The 15,736-nt window shown below is 49.3% G+C and overlaps 1 protein-coding gene across 1 annotated transcript in view; it reads left to right on the forward strand.

The window, feature by feature from the left end:
• Positions 1-15,736, forward strand: part of LOC140423373 (uncharacterized) — a 61,408-nt gene that overhangs the window by 21,064 nt on the left and 24,608 nt on the right. The window contains exon 2 of the mRNA XM_072507778.1: positions 13,206-13,550. Coding sequence (XP_072363879.1) covers positions 13,206-13,550 — 345 coding nt within the window. The remainder of the gene's footprint in view (positions 1-13,205; positions 13,551-15,736) is intronic.

Below are 15,736 nucleotides of genomic sequence, written 5' to 3' on the forward strand. Positions count from 1 at the left end.
TCGTCCCTTTAGTCTGAGATTGTGTCCTCTGGCTCTAGTTTTTCCCACAAGTGGAAACATCCTCTCCACGTCCACTCTATCCAGGCCTCGCAGTATCCTGTACGTTTCAATAGGATTCCCCCTCAGAAGTCCATCCCTGGTCCTGTATTCCCGCCCTCTTGACATGAATGCTAACATTGCATTTGGCGACTCCCGGTGGCGCGTGCGAGCGGAGCGGTCGTGCTGGAGAGGGTCTCCCGCTGGTCGGCGGCATTTCGGTGTTTTCCGGGGGTTTCGCCGGTCGGGATTTCTTCGGCCGTTGGGGCCTGAGGGACGGGTCCCGGGTCGGGCAGATTTGGAGCCGGTGGGGACCCCCGTGACCGGCGGAGCAGGGGCATCGAGCCCGAAGCAAGCGGCGGGGGAGGAGCGTGGCCTGAGGCGAGGCCTGAATCCAGCCCGAATGTAGAGGGGGAGCAGCGCACACCGGGTGGCCTCCCGCTGAAAATGCATGTTTGGGAAGTTTGAAGTCCGGTCCCAGGGGAAGAGATGTTTTGAACTTTGATTTTTGGAATTTAAAATTTTTTTTATTAAAAAGTTTTTTCTTAATTTAAAAAAAAAATCTAAATGTAGTTTTTCAATTTTTAAAATTTATTTTATTATTTATCTCGAGATTGAAGAAAGAAGAATAAAAATATTAAGTGGTTAAGGGACGCCACAAACAGCTGTGAAGAAGGGAGGAAACGGGGGTTCGCCGCCAAAGGAGAGGACCAGTAACAGCGCTGACAAGATGGCAGATGCCGGACCGCGTGGTGGGGCCGCACTGCTTACAGTGGAAAGGATGACCGAGGTGATGGCTGTGGAGCTGGAGAAGCAGTGTGCGAGGCACGTGGAGGCGTTGAAGAAGGAGATGGCGGTCGCACTGAGATCATTGGTGGAGGAGGCAATCGCCCCGGTGAGGGTGGATGTGGCAAAGACATCGGCCGAGGTGAGAGAACAGGGCGAGAAGATGAAGGAAGTGGAGGAGGCCGTATCGCAGCACAGCGACCAGCTCACCTCGATGGGACACGAACTACAGAGGGTGGTGGAGGCCAACAGAGGACTCCGAGCAAAACTCGAGGACTTGGATAAACGCTCGAGGCGGCAAAATCTGAGAATTGTGGGCTTACCTGAAGGGGCAGAGGGCTCAAGGCCAACAGAGTACTTTGCTGAGAGGCTGGCGGAGTTGATGGGAGATGGTGAAGACCCCTCCCGGTATGAACTGGACCGAGCTCATCAATCGTTAAGGACGAAACCCAAAGTAAACGAGCCGCCGAGAGCAGTAATTATCTGTTTCCATAAATACCACATGAAGGAGAAGGTGTTAAACTGGGCGAAGCAGAAGCGGGAGGTGCAGCGGGATGGTGCGAGAGTTCGGATTTACCAGGACTTGGCGGTGGAGTTAGTAAAGAGACGAGCGGCGTCCAGCCGAGTGAAAGCGGCACTGTACAACAAGGGACTGCGATTTGGTATGGTGTACCCGGCAAAGCTGAGGGTGACGGACAACGCCAAAGATCTTTAATTTGAAACGGTGGAGGCGGCTGAGGCGTTCATGAAGGCAGAAGGCTTGGGACAGAAGTGAGCAGTGGAGCTGGAAGAGAGATCATCGACTGTGATTGGGGAGCTGGAAAATGTATAAATGTTATAACTTGCTTTTCACTGACATGTATTGTCACTGACTTGACTTCACATTGTTATAGAGTTTAAGTTTTTGTTTGGTTTGATTGGCATTTTTGCTCCTAGGAGCAGGAGTCGGCCATCTGGCCCCTTCGAGCCTACTCCGACATTCAATGAGATCATGGCTGATCTTTTGTGGACTCAGCTCCACTTTCCGGCCCGAACACCATAACCTTTAATCCCTTTATTCTTCAAAAAACGACCTATCTATCTTTATCTTAAAAACATTTCATGAAGGAGCCTCTACTGCTTCACTGGGCAAGGAATTCCATAGATTCACAATGCTTTCGGTGAAGAAGTTCCTCCTAAACTCAGTCCTTAATCTACTTTCCCTTATTTTGAGGCTATGCCCCCTCGTTCTGCTTTCACTCGCCAGTGGAAACAACCTGCCCGCATCTATCCTATCTATTCCCTTCATAATATTATATGTTTCTATAAGATTTCCCCTCATCCTTCTAAATTCCAACGAGTACAGTCCCAGTCTACTCAACCTCTCCTCGTAATCCAACCCCTTCAACTCTGGGATTAACCTAGTGAATCTCCTCTGCACACCCTCCAGCGCCAGTACGTCCTTTCTCAAGTAAGGAGACCAAAACTGAACACAATACTCCAGGTGTGGCCTCACTAACTGATGCACTAAGCGTAAAGAACCACAAAGACATGTGAGACTTTAACCAAGGCTTTAATACACTACAAAGGAAGCTTACCTGACACAGACGACCCCAGACAAAATGGGTCAGGTCTCAGAAGCGGGGTCTTATACCTAACTCCCGGGGGAGTGGCCAAGGTGGAGCTCTCCGTGGCCAGGTCAGGTTACATACAGGTGACCGAACCTCTACAGAGCTACAGTACAATACACAGTACTACAGGGCCACATTACACACAACTATTATATAACTATGTACAATGCTAGGGAAGTACAGTGGTGTATCACCACACTAACACCTGATACAATTGCAGCATAACCTCCCTAGTCTTAAACTCCATCCCTCTAGCAATGAAGGACAAAATTCCATTCGGATTGGATTGGCTTGGATTTGTTTATTGTCACGTGTACCGAGGTACAGTGAAAAGTATTTTTCTGCGAGCAGCTCAACAGATCATTAAGTACATGAGAAGAAAAGGGAATAAAAGAAAATACATAATAGGGCAACACAAGGTTTACAATGTAACTACAGAAGCACTGGCATCGGATGAAGCATACAGGGTGTAGTGTTAATGAGGTCAGTCAGAAAGAGGGTCATTTAAGAGTCTGGTGACAGTGGGGAAGAAGCTGTTTTTGAGTCTGTTCGTGCGTGTTCTCAGACTTCTGTATCTCCTGCCCGATGGAAGAAGTTGGAAGAGTGAGTAAGCCGGGTGGGAGGGATCTTTGATTATGCTGCTCGCTTTCCTCAGGCAGCGGGAGGTGTAAATGGAGTCAATGGATGGGAGGCAGGTTCGTGTGATAGACTGGGCGGTGTTCACGACTCTCTGAAGTTTCTTGCGGTCCTGGGCCGAGCAGTAGCCATACCAGGCTGTGATGCAGCCCGATAGGATGCTTTTTATGGTGCATCTGTAAAAGTTGTTAAGGGTTAATGTGGACATGCCAAATTTCCTTAGTTTCCTGAGGAAGTATAGGCGCTGTTGTGCTTTCTTGGTGGTAGCGTCGACGTGGGTGGGCCAGGACAGGTTTTTGGAGATGTGCACCCCTAGGGATTTGAAACTGCTAACCATCTCCGCCTCGGCCCCGTTGATGCTGACAGGGGTATGTACAGTACTTTGCTTCCTGAAGTCAATTACCAGCTCTTTAGTTTTGCTGGCATTGAGGGAGGGATTGTTGTCGCTACACCACTCCATTAGGTTCTCTCTCTCCCTCCTGTATTCAGACTCGTCGTTATTCGAGATCCGGCCCACTAAGGTCGTATCGTCAGCAAATTTGTAGATGGAGTTGGAACCAAGTTTTGCCACGCAGTCATGTGTGTACAGGGAGTAGAGTAGGGGGCTAAGTACACAGCCTTGCGGGGCGCCGGTGTTGAGGACTATTGTGGAGGAGGTGTTGTTGTTCATTCTTACTGATTATGGTCTGTTGGTCAGAAAATCGAGGATCCAGTTGCAGAGTGCGGCGCCATGTCCTAGGTTTTGGAGCTTTGATATGAGCTTGGCTGGGATTATGGTGTTGAAGGCGGAGCTGTAGTCAATAAATAGGAGTCTAATGTAGGAGTCCTTGTTTTCGAGATGCTCTAGGGATGAGTGTAGGGCCAGGGAAATGGTGTCTGATGTGGACTGGTTGCAGCGGTATGCGAATTGAAGTGCATCAAGGTGTTCTGGGAGTATGGAGGTGATGCGCTTCATGATCAACCTCTCGAAGCACTTAATTACGACTGAAGTCAGGGCCACTGGTCGGTAGTCATTGAGGCACGTTGCTTGGTTCTTCTTTGGTACCGGTATGATGGTGGTCTTCTTGAAGCAGGTGGGGACCTCGGAGTGGAGTAAGGACAGGTTAAAGATGACCGCAAATACCTCTGCCAGCTGGTCCGCGCAGGCTCTGAGTGCACGACCAGAGATCCTGTCCGGGTCCGTCGCCTTCCGAGGGTTCACTTTCAGGAAGGCCAATCTGACTTCGGAAGCTGTGATGGTGGGTATGGGTGAATTATGGGCTGCTGGGGCATTCGAAAGCGGATTGTTGGTTACCTGCTCGAACCGAGCATAGAATGCATTGAGTTCATCGGGGAAGGGTGCGCTGCTGCCAGAGATACTGTTCGGCTTCACTTTTTAGCCCGTTATGTTGTTTAGTCCTTGCCACAACCGCCGAGAGTCTGTCTGTGACTCTAGCTTGGTTTGATATTCTCTCTTGGCATCTCTGATGGCCTTGCGGAGGTCGTACCTGGATTACTTGTTTCGGTCAGGGTCGTCTGCCTTGAAGGCCTCAGATCCGTCCTTCAGTAGGGAGGCAATCTCGCGATTGAGCCATGGTTTCCGGTTGGGGAATGCACGTACTGCTTTCTTTGGCACGCAGCCGTCCACACATTTGCTGATGAAGTCTGTGACGGTGGTGGCATACTCATTTAAGTTGGTCGCTGAGTTCTTAAATATGGACCAGTCCACTGTCTCTAAGCAGTCACGTAAGAGCTCTTCTGTCTCCTCGGAACAGCACTGCACAACCTTCTTAGCTGGATTCTCCCGCTTGAGTATCTGCTTGTATGCCGGGAGAAGGAGCACCGTCTTATGGTCTGATTTCCCAACGTGTGATCGAGGGATGGAACGGTAGGCGCCTTTGATTCTTGAGTAGCAGTGGTCAAGAGTGTTGTTGCCCCTGGTGGGACAGGAGATGTGCTGGTGGAATTTTGGCAGTACACTCTTGAGGTTGGCTTTGTTGAAGTCTCCGGCCATGAGGAACAAGGCCTCCAGGTGTTCTGTTTCGTAGTTGTTTATTACTGTTTATAGTTCGTCAAGCACCTTCCTCACTTCTGCCTGGGGTGGGATGTAGACTGCTGTGATAATGGCTGAAGTGAACTCACGTCTTCTTAATCACCTGTAAACCAACTTTCTGCGACTCATGCACTAGCACACCCAGGTCTCTCTGCACAGCAGCATGTTTTAATATTTGATCATTTAAATAATAATCCCTTTTGCTGTTATTCATACCAAAATGGATAATCTCACATTTGTCAACATTGTATTCCGTCTGCCAGACCCTAGCCCTTGGGTGTAACTCTCGAGCGCCCTAACTGAACCTTCATGTCTCATCTTTACATAAGCCTCCTCCTTCCTCGAGACAAGTGTTTCAACTGCTTTAGTAAACCACGGTTCCCTCGCTCGACCACTTTCTCCCTGACTAACAGGTACATACTTATCAAGGACGCGCAGTAGCTGTTCCTTGAACAAGCTCCACATTTCCATTGTGCCCATCCCCTGCAGTTTTCCTCTCCATCCGATGCATCCTAAGTCTTGCCTCATCGCATCATAATTATCATAGAATTTACAGTGCAGAAGGAGGCCATTCGGCCCATCGAGTCTGCCCCGGCTCTTGGAAAGAGCACCCTACCCAAGGTCAACACCTCCACCCTATCCCCATAACCCAGTAACCCCACCCAACACTAAGGGCAATTTTGGACACTAAGGGCAATTTATCGTGGCCAATCCACCTAAACTGCGCATCTTTGGACTGTGCGAGGAAACCGGAGCACCCGGAGGAAACCCACGCACACACGGGGAGGATGTGCAGACTCCGCACAGACAGTGACCCAAGCCGGATTCGAACCTGGGACCCTGGAGCTGTGAAGCAATTGTGCTATCCACAATGCTACCTTGCTGCCTTTCCCCCAGATATAACTCTTGCCCTGCGGTATATACCTATCCCTTTCCATCACTAAAGTAAACGTAATCGAATTGTGGTCACTATCACCAAAGTGCTCACCTACCTCCAAATCTAACACCTGTCCAATATGGCCTCGCCTCTCGTTGGCCTATCTACATACTGTGTCAGGAAACCCTCCTGCACACATTGGACAAAAACAGACCCATCTCAAGTACTCGGACTATAGCGTTTCCAGTCAATATTTGGAAAGTTAAAGTCCCCCATAACAACGACCCTGTTGCTTTCGCTCCGATCCAGAATCATCTTTGCAATCCTTTCCTCTACATCTCTGGAACTTTTCGGAGGCCTATAGAAAACCCCTAACTGGGTGACCTCTCCTTTCCGGTTTCTAACCTCAGCCCATACGACCTCAGTAGACGAGTTGCTCACGGATGGGTGAGTAAATTTGCAGATGACATTAAAGTCGGTGGAGTTGTGGACAGTGCGGAAGGATGTTACAAGATCGAGAGGGACATAGATAAGCTACAGCGTTGGGCTGAGAGGTGGCAAATGGAGTTTAATGAAGAAAAGTGTGAGGTGATTCATTTTGGAAGGAATAACAGGAAGACAGAGTACTGGGCTAATGGTAAGATTCTTGGCAATGTGGATGAGCAGAGAGATCTTGGTGTCCATGTACATAGATCCCTGAAAGTTGCCACCCAGGTTGAGAGGGTTGTTAAGAAGGCGTACGGTGTGTTAGCTTTTATTGGTAGAGGGATTGAGTTTCGGAGCCACGAGGTCATGTTGCAGCTGTACAAAACTCTGGTGCGGCCGCATTTGGAGTATTGCGTGCAATTCTGGCCGCCGCATTATAGGAAGGATGTGGAAGCATTGGAAAGGGTGCAGAGGAGATTTACCAGGATGTTCCCTGGTATGGAGGGAAGATCTTATGAGGAAAGGCTGAGGGACTTGACGCTGTTTTCGTTAGAGAGAAGAAGGTTAAGAGGTGACTTTATTGAGGCATACATGAGGATCAGAGGATTAGATCGGGTGGACAGTGAGAGCCTTTTTCCTCGGATGGTGACGTCTAGCACGAGGGGACATAGCTTTAAATTGAGGGGAGATAGAAGTAGGACAGATGTCAGAGGTAGGTCCTTTACTCAGAGAGTAGTAAGGGCGTGGAATGCCCTGCCTGCAACAGTAGTGGACTCACCAACACTAAGGGCATTCAAATGGTCATTGGATAGACATATGGATGATAAGGGAAAAGTGTAGATGGGCTTCAGAGTGGTTTCAGAGGTCGGTGCAACATCGAGGGCCAAAGGGCCTGTACTGCGCTGTAATGTTCTATGTTCCATGTTCACTCGAGATGTTGAGGTGAGTAACACACAGATCCTGCCCACCATCGCGCTGCGTCACTCCTGTTACACTCAGCACCTCTCTGCTGGGGCCACTAGTTTGTGCCCTTCAGCTCCAAGCAGAGCTGGTCTTTTTGGACAGAATGTGCTGCGGGACCCATGGACCATCCACTCCAATGGTCCTACGTTCCCCCAGAGGTGTGGTGCGTGGTGAACGGGTTGCTGAGGAAGACAAGTGGGACAATGAGGAAGGAGGTTTGTGCAAGTGCGGGTGGGGAGGAGGGGATGGGGCAGGGTGGGAATGTCCATCACCATAGCAACTGGATCCACAACATCTGCTGCGATGGTTGCTGGGGGTTCAGGGCTGCCCACTTTAACATTGGCTGATGACTCTGGTGCATCACCCTCAGACTCGAGCTGAGGAGAGGTACAACGCTGCTCACACCTCCACACCCTCCCTCATAGAACAGACCATCGTACCTCTGAAGATGCGACAGGAAGGAAAATAAGAAAAGTGATAGGCAGAGAAATCAAGGCCCTTTGTCTGATAATGAAGTTGTAAAAAAGTGTAGGGATGGAACAAGGAACGTTAAAAGGACTAACCTTAAGGTTTTATACCTGAACGTGCAGATCATTTGAAATAATGGATGAATTAGTTGTGCAGATAGATGTCAAGGGATTGGACCACTGAAAAATGAGGCTGAAGAAGTAATAATAGGAAACAAAGAAATGGCCGAGGAACTGAATAGTTACTTTGCATCAGAATTCATGGTGGAAGACACCAGTGGGATGCCAGAGCTCCAGGAGAATCAGGGGGCAGAGGTGAGTGTCATGGCCATCGCTAAGGAGAAGGTTCTGGGGAAACTGGAAGGTCTGAAGGTGGATAAATCCCCTGGACCGGATGGACTATACCCCAGGATTCTGAAAGAGAAGCTGAGGAGATTGCAGAGGCATTGCTGATGATCTTTCAGGAATCATTGGAGGCAGGGAGGGCCCCAGTGAACTGGAAAGTGGCTAATGTAATACGGCTGTTTCAGAAGGGAGGGAAGCAGAAGACGGGAATTTATAGGCCGATAGCTTGACTTCGGTCATTGGTAAGCTTTTCGAGTGCATTATTAAAGATGAGATCGCGGAGTACTTGGAAGTGCATCGTGAAATTGGACTGAGTCACACGGCGTCGTCAAGGGGAGGTCATGTCTGACAAATCTGTTAGAGTTCTTTGAGGAGGTAACAAGGAAGTTAGACAAAGGAGAACCAGTGGATATGATTTATTTAGATTTCCAGAAGGCGTTTGACAAGGTGCCACATAGGGGACTGTTAAATAAGTTAAGGTGTTAAGGGTAAGATCCTGGTGTGGATCGAGGATTGGCTGACTGGCAGAAGGCAGAGAGTGGGGGTAAAGGGATCTTTTTCAGGATGGCAGCTGGTGACAAGTGGTGTGCCTCAGGGGTCTGTGCTGGGACCACAGCTTTTCACAATATACATTAATGATCTGGAAGAAGGAACTGAAGGCACTGTTACTAAGTTTGCAGATGAAACAAAGATGTGTCGAGGGATGGGTACTATTGAGGAAGCGGGGGGCTGCAGAAGGACTTGGACAGGCTGGGAGAGTGGGCAAAGAAGTGGGATACAATGTGGAAAAGTGTGAGGTTATGTACTTTGGAAGGAGGAATGGAGGCATGGACTATTTTCTAAATGGGAAAATGCTTAGGAAATCAGAAGCAGAAAGGGACTTGGAAGTCCTTGTTCACGATTCTCTTAAGGTTAACTTGCAGGTTCAGTCGGCAGTTAGGAAGGCAGGAATGTTTTTTGAAAATATTTTTTATTCTCCTCCGTTTTCACATTTTCTCCCAAATTTACAGCCACAATAAACAATAATCAGTAACGAATGTAATGTCAATCCCCATATCAATAACAACGATCCCACCCTCCCACCAAACCCCAGACATTGGCCCACATGTTAACATAAAAAAATGACAAAAAGGAATCAGGAATCACCCATAGTCAGCATTAACACGCACAGTCGCCCTCGCCCCCACCCTCCCAGCCCCCAACCCCACTAATGTTCGATGTAATTCAATTCTCGAAATTGCATAATGCATGCAGCACGGTAACATAGTGGTTAGCACAATTGCTTCACAGATCCAGGGTCCCAGGTTCGATTCCCCGCTGGGTCACTGTCTGTGCGGAGTCTACACCTTCTCCCAGTGTGTGCGTGGGTTTCCTCCGGGTGCTCCGATTTCCTACCACAGTCCAAAGATGTGCAGTTTAGGTGGATTGGCCATGCTAAATTGCCCTTAATGTCCAAAATTGCCCTTAGTGTTGGGTGGGGTTACTGTATTATGGGGATAGGGTGGAGATGTGGGCTTCGGTAGGGTGCTCTTTCCAAGAGCCGGTGCAGACTCGATGGGCCGAATGGCCTCCTTCTGTACTGTAACTTCTATGAATAACGCCCATGAATTGTAGAACCACTCCATCCTTCCCTTCAGTTCAAATTTGACCTTTTCAAGCGTTACGAATTCCAGCAGGTCCCCCCGCCACTCCAGGGCACAGGGTGGAGAGGTTGATCTGCACCCTAACAGGATCAACAAGACGAAGGCTACAACATCTGCCTCAGCGCCCGTTTCCATCCCCGGTTGGTCCGACATCCGGAATATGGCCTCGCGAGGGCCCGGGTCCAGTTTCACGTGCACCACTTTAGAGATTACCCGAAACACCTCCTTCCAGTAATCCTCCAGCTTTGGACAGGACCAAAACATATCAACGTGGTTTGCGGGGCCTCCCCTGCAATGTTCACACACATCTTCTACCCCCTCAAAGAGCTGGCTCATCCTCGCCCTTGTACGGTGCGCTCTATACACCACCTTCAGCTGTATCAGCCCCAACCTCGCACATGAGGTGGAGGCGTTCACCCTCCGGAGCACCTCACACCAGAACCCCTCCTCCATACCCTCTCCCAACTCTTCCTCCCACTTTGCCTTGATCCCTTCTAGTGGCGCCTTCTCCTCCTCCAAAATAGCCCCGTAAACCGCCGACACTACCCCCTTCTCCAGTCTCCGTGTCGTTAGCACCTCCTCCAGCAATGTGGAGGCCGACTCCACTGGGAAGTTCTGTATTTCCTTTCTGGAAAAGTGTCAAACCTGCATGTATCAAAATATTTCCCCCTGCTCCAGCCCATACTTCGCTCCCAGCTCCTTCAATCCTGCAAAACAATCCCCAAGAAATAAATCTTTTAGTGTTCTAATTCCTTTCTCCTCCCATCTCCGAAAATGTCCATCCTACTTCCCTGGCTCAAATCTATGGTTCCCCCGATTTGGCATTTCACTTGCCCCTGCCCCCAACCCGAAGCGCTGTCGAAACTGCCTCCAAATTCTCAACAAAGCTATTACTACCGGACTCCCTGAGAATCCCCCTCGAGGCCGTCGGGAGCGACGCTGTCGCCCGCACCTTCAATCCCGAACCCCTATACAAACTCTCCTCCATTCTGACCCATTCTGATTCAAGCCCTCTGACCCAGCTCCGTACCTTCTCCACATTCGCCGCCCAGTAATAATCCATCAGGTTCGGAAGACCCAAACCCCCTGCCTGCCTTCCTCTCTGTAGTAGCACCTTTCTAATTCTGACCACCTTCCCTCCCCATATGAACGAGGTAATCATCCCTTCAAACCCTTCTAGCCTGTCAAAGGCTTTCTCATCGTCCCCCCCCCCCCTCTTTTACCACCTTCCCTGAGCTTACTGAAATATCTAAACCCCGGCACCTGCAACAACCATTCCTGTCCCTGCTCTATCCATGTCTCCGAAATGGCCACAACATCAAAGTCCCAGGTACCAACCCATGCCGCAAGTTCACCCACCTTATTCCGGATGCTCCTGGCATTGAAGTAGACACACTTTAAACCACCTTCCTGCCTGCCGGTACACTCCTGCAACTTTGAAACCTTACTCATGACCTCACTACTCTCAACCTCCTGTATACTAGAGCTACAATTCAGGTTCTCAAGCCCCAGCTGAACTAGTTTAAACCCTCCCGAAGAGCATTAGCAAATTTCCCCCCCAGTAGATTGGTACCCCTCTGGTCCAGTTGTAGACCATCCCGTTTGTAGAGGTCGCACCGACCCCAGAATGAGCCCCAATTATCCAGAAATCTGAAACCCTCCCTCCTGCACCAACCCTGTAGCCACGTGTTCAACTCCTCTCTCTCCGTATTCCTCGTCTCGCTAGCACTTGGCACGGGTAACAACCCAGAGATAATAATTTTGTTTGTCCTAGATCTAAGTTTCCACCCGAGCTCCCTGAATTCCTGCCTTACATCCCTATCCCTTTTCCTACCTCTGTCGTTGTACCTATATGGACCACGACTTGGGGCTGCTCCCCCTCCCACTTAAGGATCCCGAAAACACGATGACTGAGGTCCATCTCGTTCATGCTTCTCTTTTTCAATCGGGTTCGAGTCCGACATGATTTCCCGCTGGTGTGATGCACGATAGGAAGGCCTGATGGGATATTGACGAGCTGCTGTTAAATTGAATATTCATGAGATGCAAATGGTTGCAAATTGCAATCACACCACCAGGCAGCAGGATAACTGAGCCACGAATAATCCGCCTTCAGGGGAATTACAAACTTTTTTATACCCGGGGGTTTCCGGCTTTTCCTCTCCTGCTGGATTCTCTGCTCCCTCCCGTCACCAAACTCTCCCCGGTTGGGATGGGAGAGGGATCATAGAATCCCTACAGTGCAGAAGGAGGCCATTCGGCCCATCAGAGTCTGCAGTGGCAGAGCACTGCAGCCAGGCTCACTCCCCTGTCCTATCCCTGTCCTATCCCGGTATCCCCGCACATGGCCAAGCCACCTAACCTGCACATCTCTGGACTGTGGGAGGATCCCGGAGGAAACCCACGCAGACACGGGGACAATGTACAAACTCCTCACAGACAGCCACCTGAGGCCAGAATTGATCCCGGGTCCCTGGAGCTGTGAAGCAGCAGTGCTAACCACTGTACCACCCAACACCTTCCAGAGCGATCCACTGGTTCACTCACTACCTGAGCTGTATTTCCCACAATTTGCCTCTCCTGGGACCACCACTGGCTCCGTGCCCTTTACCAATATTAAAAATGTCAGTTGGAGGGACAGAGTTTGGCTCCCTCAGGTTTATTTCCAGTCTCTCTCAGTTACCCCCACTCCCATGCCCTCCGTGTTGAAGATGGCAGTAGCAGCTGGTAAAGATCCTGTACCTGAGGAATGGAGGGACAGAGACACCATTCTCCCAATCTGACCCCCCGGACCCTAACCTGGGGAGAGGCCTCAGTTTTCACAAACCCAATAGGCTGTGGCTCTGTTGATCCGTGGGGCGGTCCTGTCCCTTTAAATGTCTGACTGCCTCTTCGAATGTTGCAGACACTTCCCATTCTAATTCCCAAACCTACTTCCTATTGTGAGAAACACTCTCCCACTATTGGTTCAGTAAAGATAACTCCAATCTCCATGGACTGCAGCAGTTCAAGAAGGCAGCTCACCACCGCCTCCTTCAGGGCAATTAGGGATGGGTAATAAAAGCTGGCCTAGCCAGCGACACCCACATGCCAGGAATTCATTTAGACACTAACTGGGAGAGGTCAGTGTGTTTGAGAGAGCTGTTCCACAGTGTGAGAACAATATTGCATTTCACAATTATATCAACACATCTGTACTGCTGAGATCAGCACAGAGTAATCCCCAGGATAGAAATCATTCACAAACTAACACAACTAGATCAGTCTCAGAAGCTGTTTCCTCTCTTTAACACAGAACTTCTACTGCCTGGACTGTCCCTTTAAATACTCTCAGGAAACTTTCAGCTCAGAATTTAACTCACTGATTTTGTTTTTCTTTTAAAGGTGCGATTGATCCAGTCCTTATCCAGTCTCCGAGTCTGGAACGTGTCACAGAGGGTCAGACTGCACGGTTACACTGCTCCATGCAGAACGCGGCAGTGAGAGACTACAAGGTTGATTGGTACCGGGAGCGGCCAGGGAAACAGTGGGAGAGCATTTTAACACATTATGCATATAATTACATAGACCGGTCTCCAGGTTTCTCTGAGCGTTTCCTGCCTTCCAGACACATCGACTCCAACAGATACATCCTGACAATCAGCAACGTGCAGCCCAGTGACACTGCCGTCTATTACTGCTCAGTGTGGGGAAGGGTCTATGGGAGTGGAAGCCGGCTGAATGTAACCAGTGAGTAGAGTTTTCATTCCAATTACCCACAGCAATAGCCTCTTCCAGATGAGTGAATTGGAGATGAGTTTGTGATGATGAAGAGCTAGGAGGTGATGTAAAGTGATCTTACTGATGGGTTCACTGTGGGGAAGAAGCTGAGCTCAGCTTCAGCAATTCCCCAAAGTTCCACATCTCTGGCTGTATCCTGAGGGGGTGTCTGGGGAGGTTAGTGCCGTGTGGCTGTTTACTGAGCTGCAGAGAAACTTTGTCTGAGCCGAGTCCGAATGTTGGACAGACATTTGGAGAGTGTGGAAAGAACATTGGGATCAATGGGGGAGGTGGAGAGACTGATCTGTGTGATGGTGAAGATGGGAATGTTGACCAGGTTTCTGAGGGTGAAATGAGGATGAGGAGGGAGCCAGGGATGGTGCCCTGGGGACACAGCAGAGGCGATCATTCAGACACTGGAGGAGAAATCCTTTGGTGCTGATATAATGTGGATGATGTGAGCAGCAGGAGTGGGACCGTGAGAGAGCAGTGCCAGGGGCTGGAATGTGGATCGGAGACTTTTAAACAGGAACCTGTGCTCAGTGGTGTTAAACTGAGTGGAGAGGTGAAAGATTCTGAGGAGGGACAGACAGTGGCCATCACATTCACACAGATATCAGTTATGATGTTGATCAGTGGAGTGCCAGTGTTGTGGGTGAGAGTGAAGACTGATTGCAGGATCAGGAGCTGGGAGTGGGCAGGAGGTGGCTCCCAATTGCAAGCAGCAAGAGTCAGTCGAATGGATGGTTTGATTGTGGAGACAAAGAAATGGCTCCGTTGCTGAGAATGTGTGTGTGAAATGAGCATGGATTGTGTGGGGAGGAGTGGACAGACGGTCAGATCTAAGCACAGCTGTCTTTTCACATCCAGCCATGAATGATGGTGGGGAGTTGTGACGGTCCCGGACCAGACCCCAACTTTTGTTAGGATCCCGGACAGGAAACCCCAAACAATTTACAATTCATAAAACTTTGACGAAAGGATATTTCACTCCAGGAGTGGTGAGTCTGACCAACAGGCATCTTTTATGGTAAAACAAACCTTAATTCAAACATCCCAATGTGATATCCCATGACCTGCCCAGCGAGGACTAAACACCATAATTCACCAATTATCTGCACTCCAGTGACCTTCCAAAACAGAAACTATATCCCATTGGCCATCTCTCTGTAAACAAATAAATGGTTAAATTCAACGATGACCTCACATTGATGACTCCTTTATCGCAGCTTTAAGAACAAAGAAAAGTGCAGCACAGGACCGGCTCCTTCAGCTCCAAGTCTGCGCCGCCCATATTGCCCATCTAACTGAAAACCTTCTATACTTCCGGGGTACTTATCCCTCTATTCCCATCCTATTCATGGATTTGTCAAGGTGCCCCATAAACGTCACTTTCGTAGCTGCGTTCACCATCTCCTCCGACAGCGAGTTCCAGGCACCCGCTACCCTCTGTGTAATAAAACTTCCCTTGCACATGTCCTCTAAACTTTGCCCCTTGCACCTTAAACCTGTGTCCCCCAGTAATTGACTCTCCCACCCTGGGACAAAGCTTTTGCCTGTCTACTCTGTCCATGCCCCTCATTACTTTGGAGACTTTTATCAGGTTGCCCCTCAACCTCCACCGCTCCAGTGAGAACAAACCATGTTTCTCCAACCTCTCCTCATAGTCAATGCTCTCCATACCAGGCAACATCCTGGTAAACCTCTGCTAAACCCTATCCAAACCCTCCACATCCTTCTGGTAGTGTGGTGACCAGAATTAAACACTGTATTCCAAGTGGCCTAACTAAGGTTCTATACAACTAGAGCATGACGTGCCAATTTTTATGCTCAATTGCCGGACCAATGAAGGCAAGCATTCCGTATGTCTTCTTGACAACCTTCTCCACCTGTTTTACCACTTCCACTGACCTGTGTACCTGTACACCCAGATGCCTCTGCCTGTCAATATTCTCAAGGGTTCTGGCATTTACTGTATATTTCCCAAATATTTTAGACCTCCCAAAAAGCATAACCTCACATTTAGCCGGATTATAGTCAATCTGCCATCTCTCTGCGCAAGTCTCCAAACGATCTATACCCTGCCGTATCCTCTGACAGTCCTCATCGCTATCCACAATTCCACCAACCTTTATGTCATCTGCAAACTTATTAAC

This window comes from Scyliorhinus torazame, chromosome 1, assembly GCF_047496885.1.
Source record: "Scyliorhinus torazame isolate Kashiwa2021f chromosome 1, sScyTor2.1, whole genome shotgun sequence".
Classification (NCBI taxonomy): Eukaryota; Metazoa; Chordata; class Chondrichthyes; order Carcharhiniformes; family Scyliorhinidae; genus Scyliorhinus; species Scyliorhinus torazame.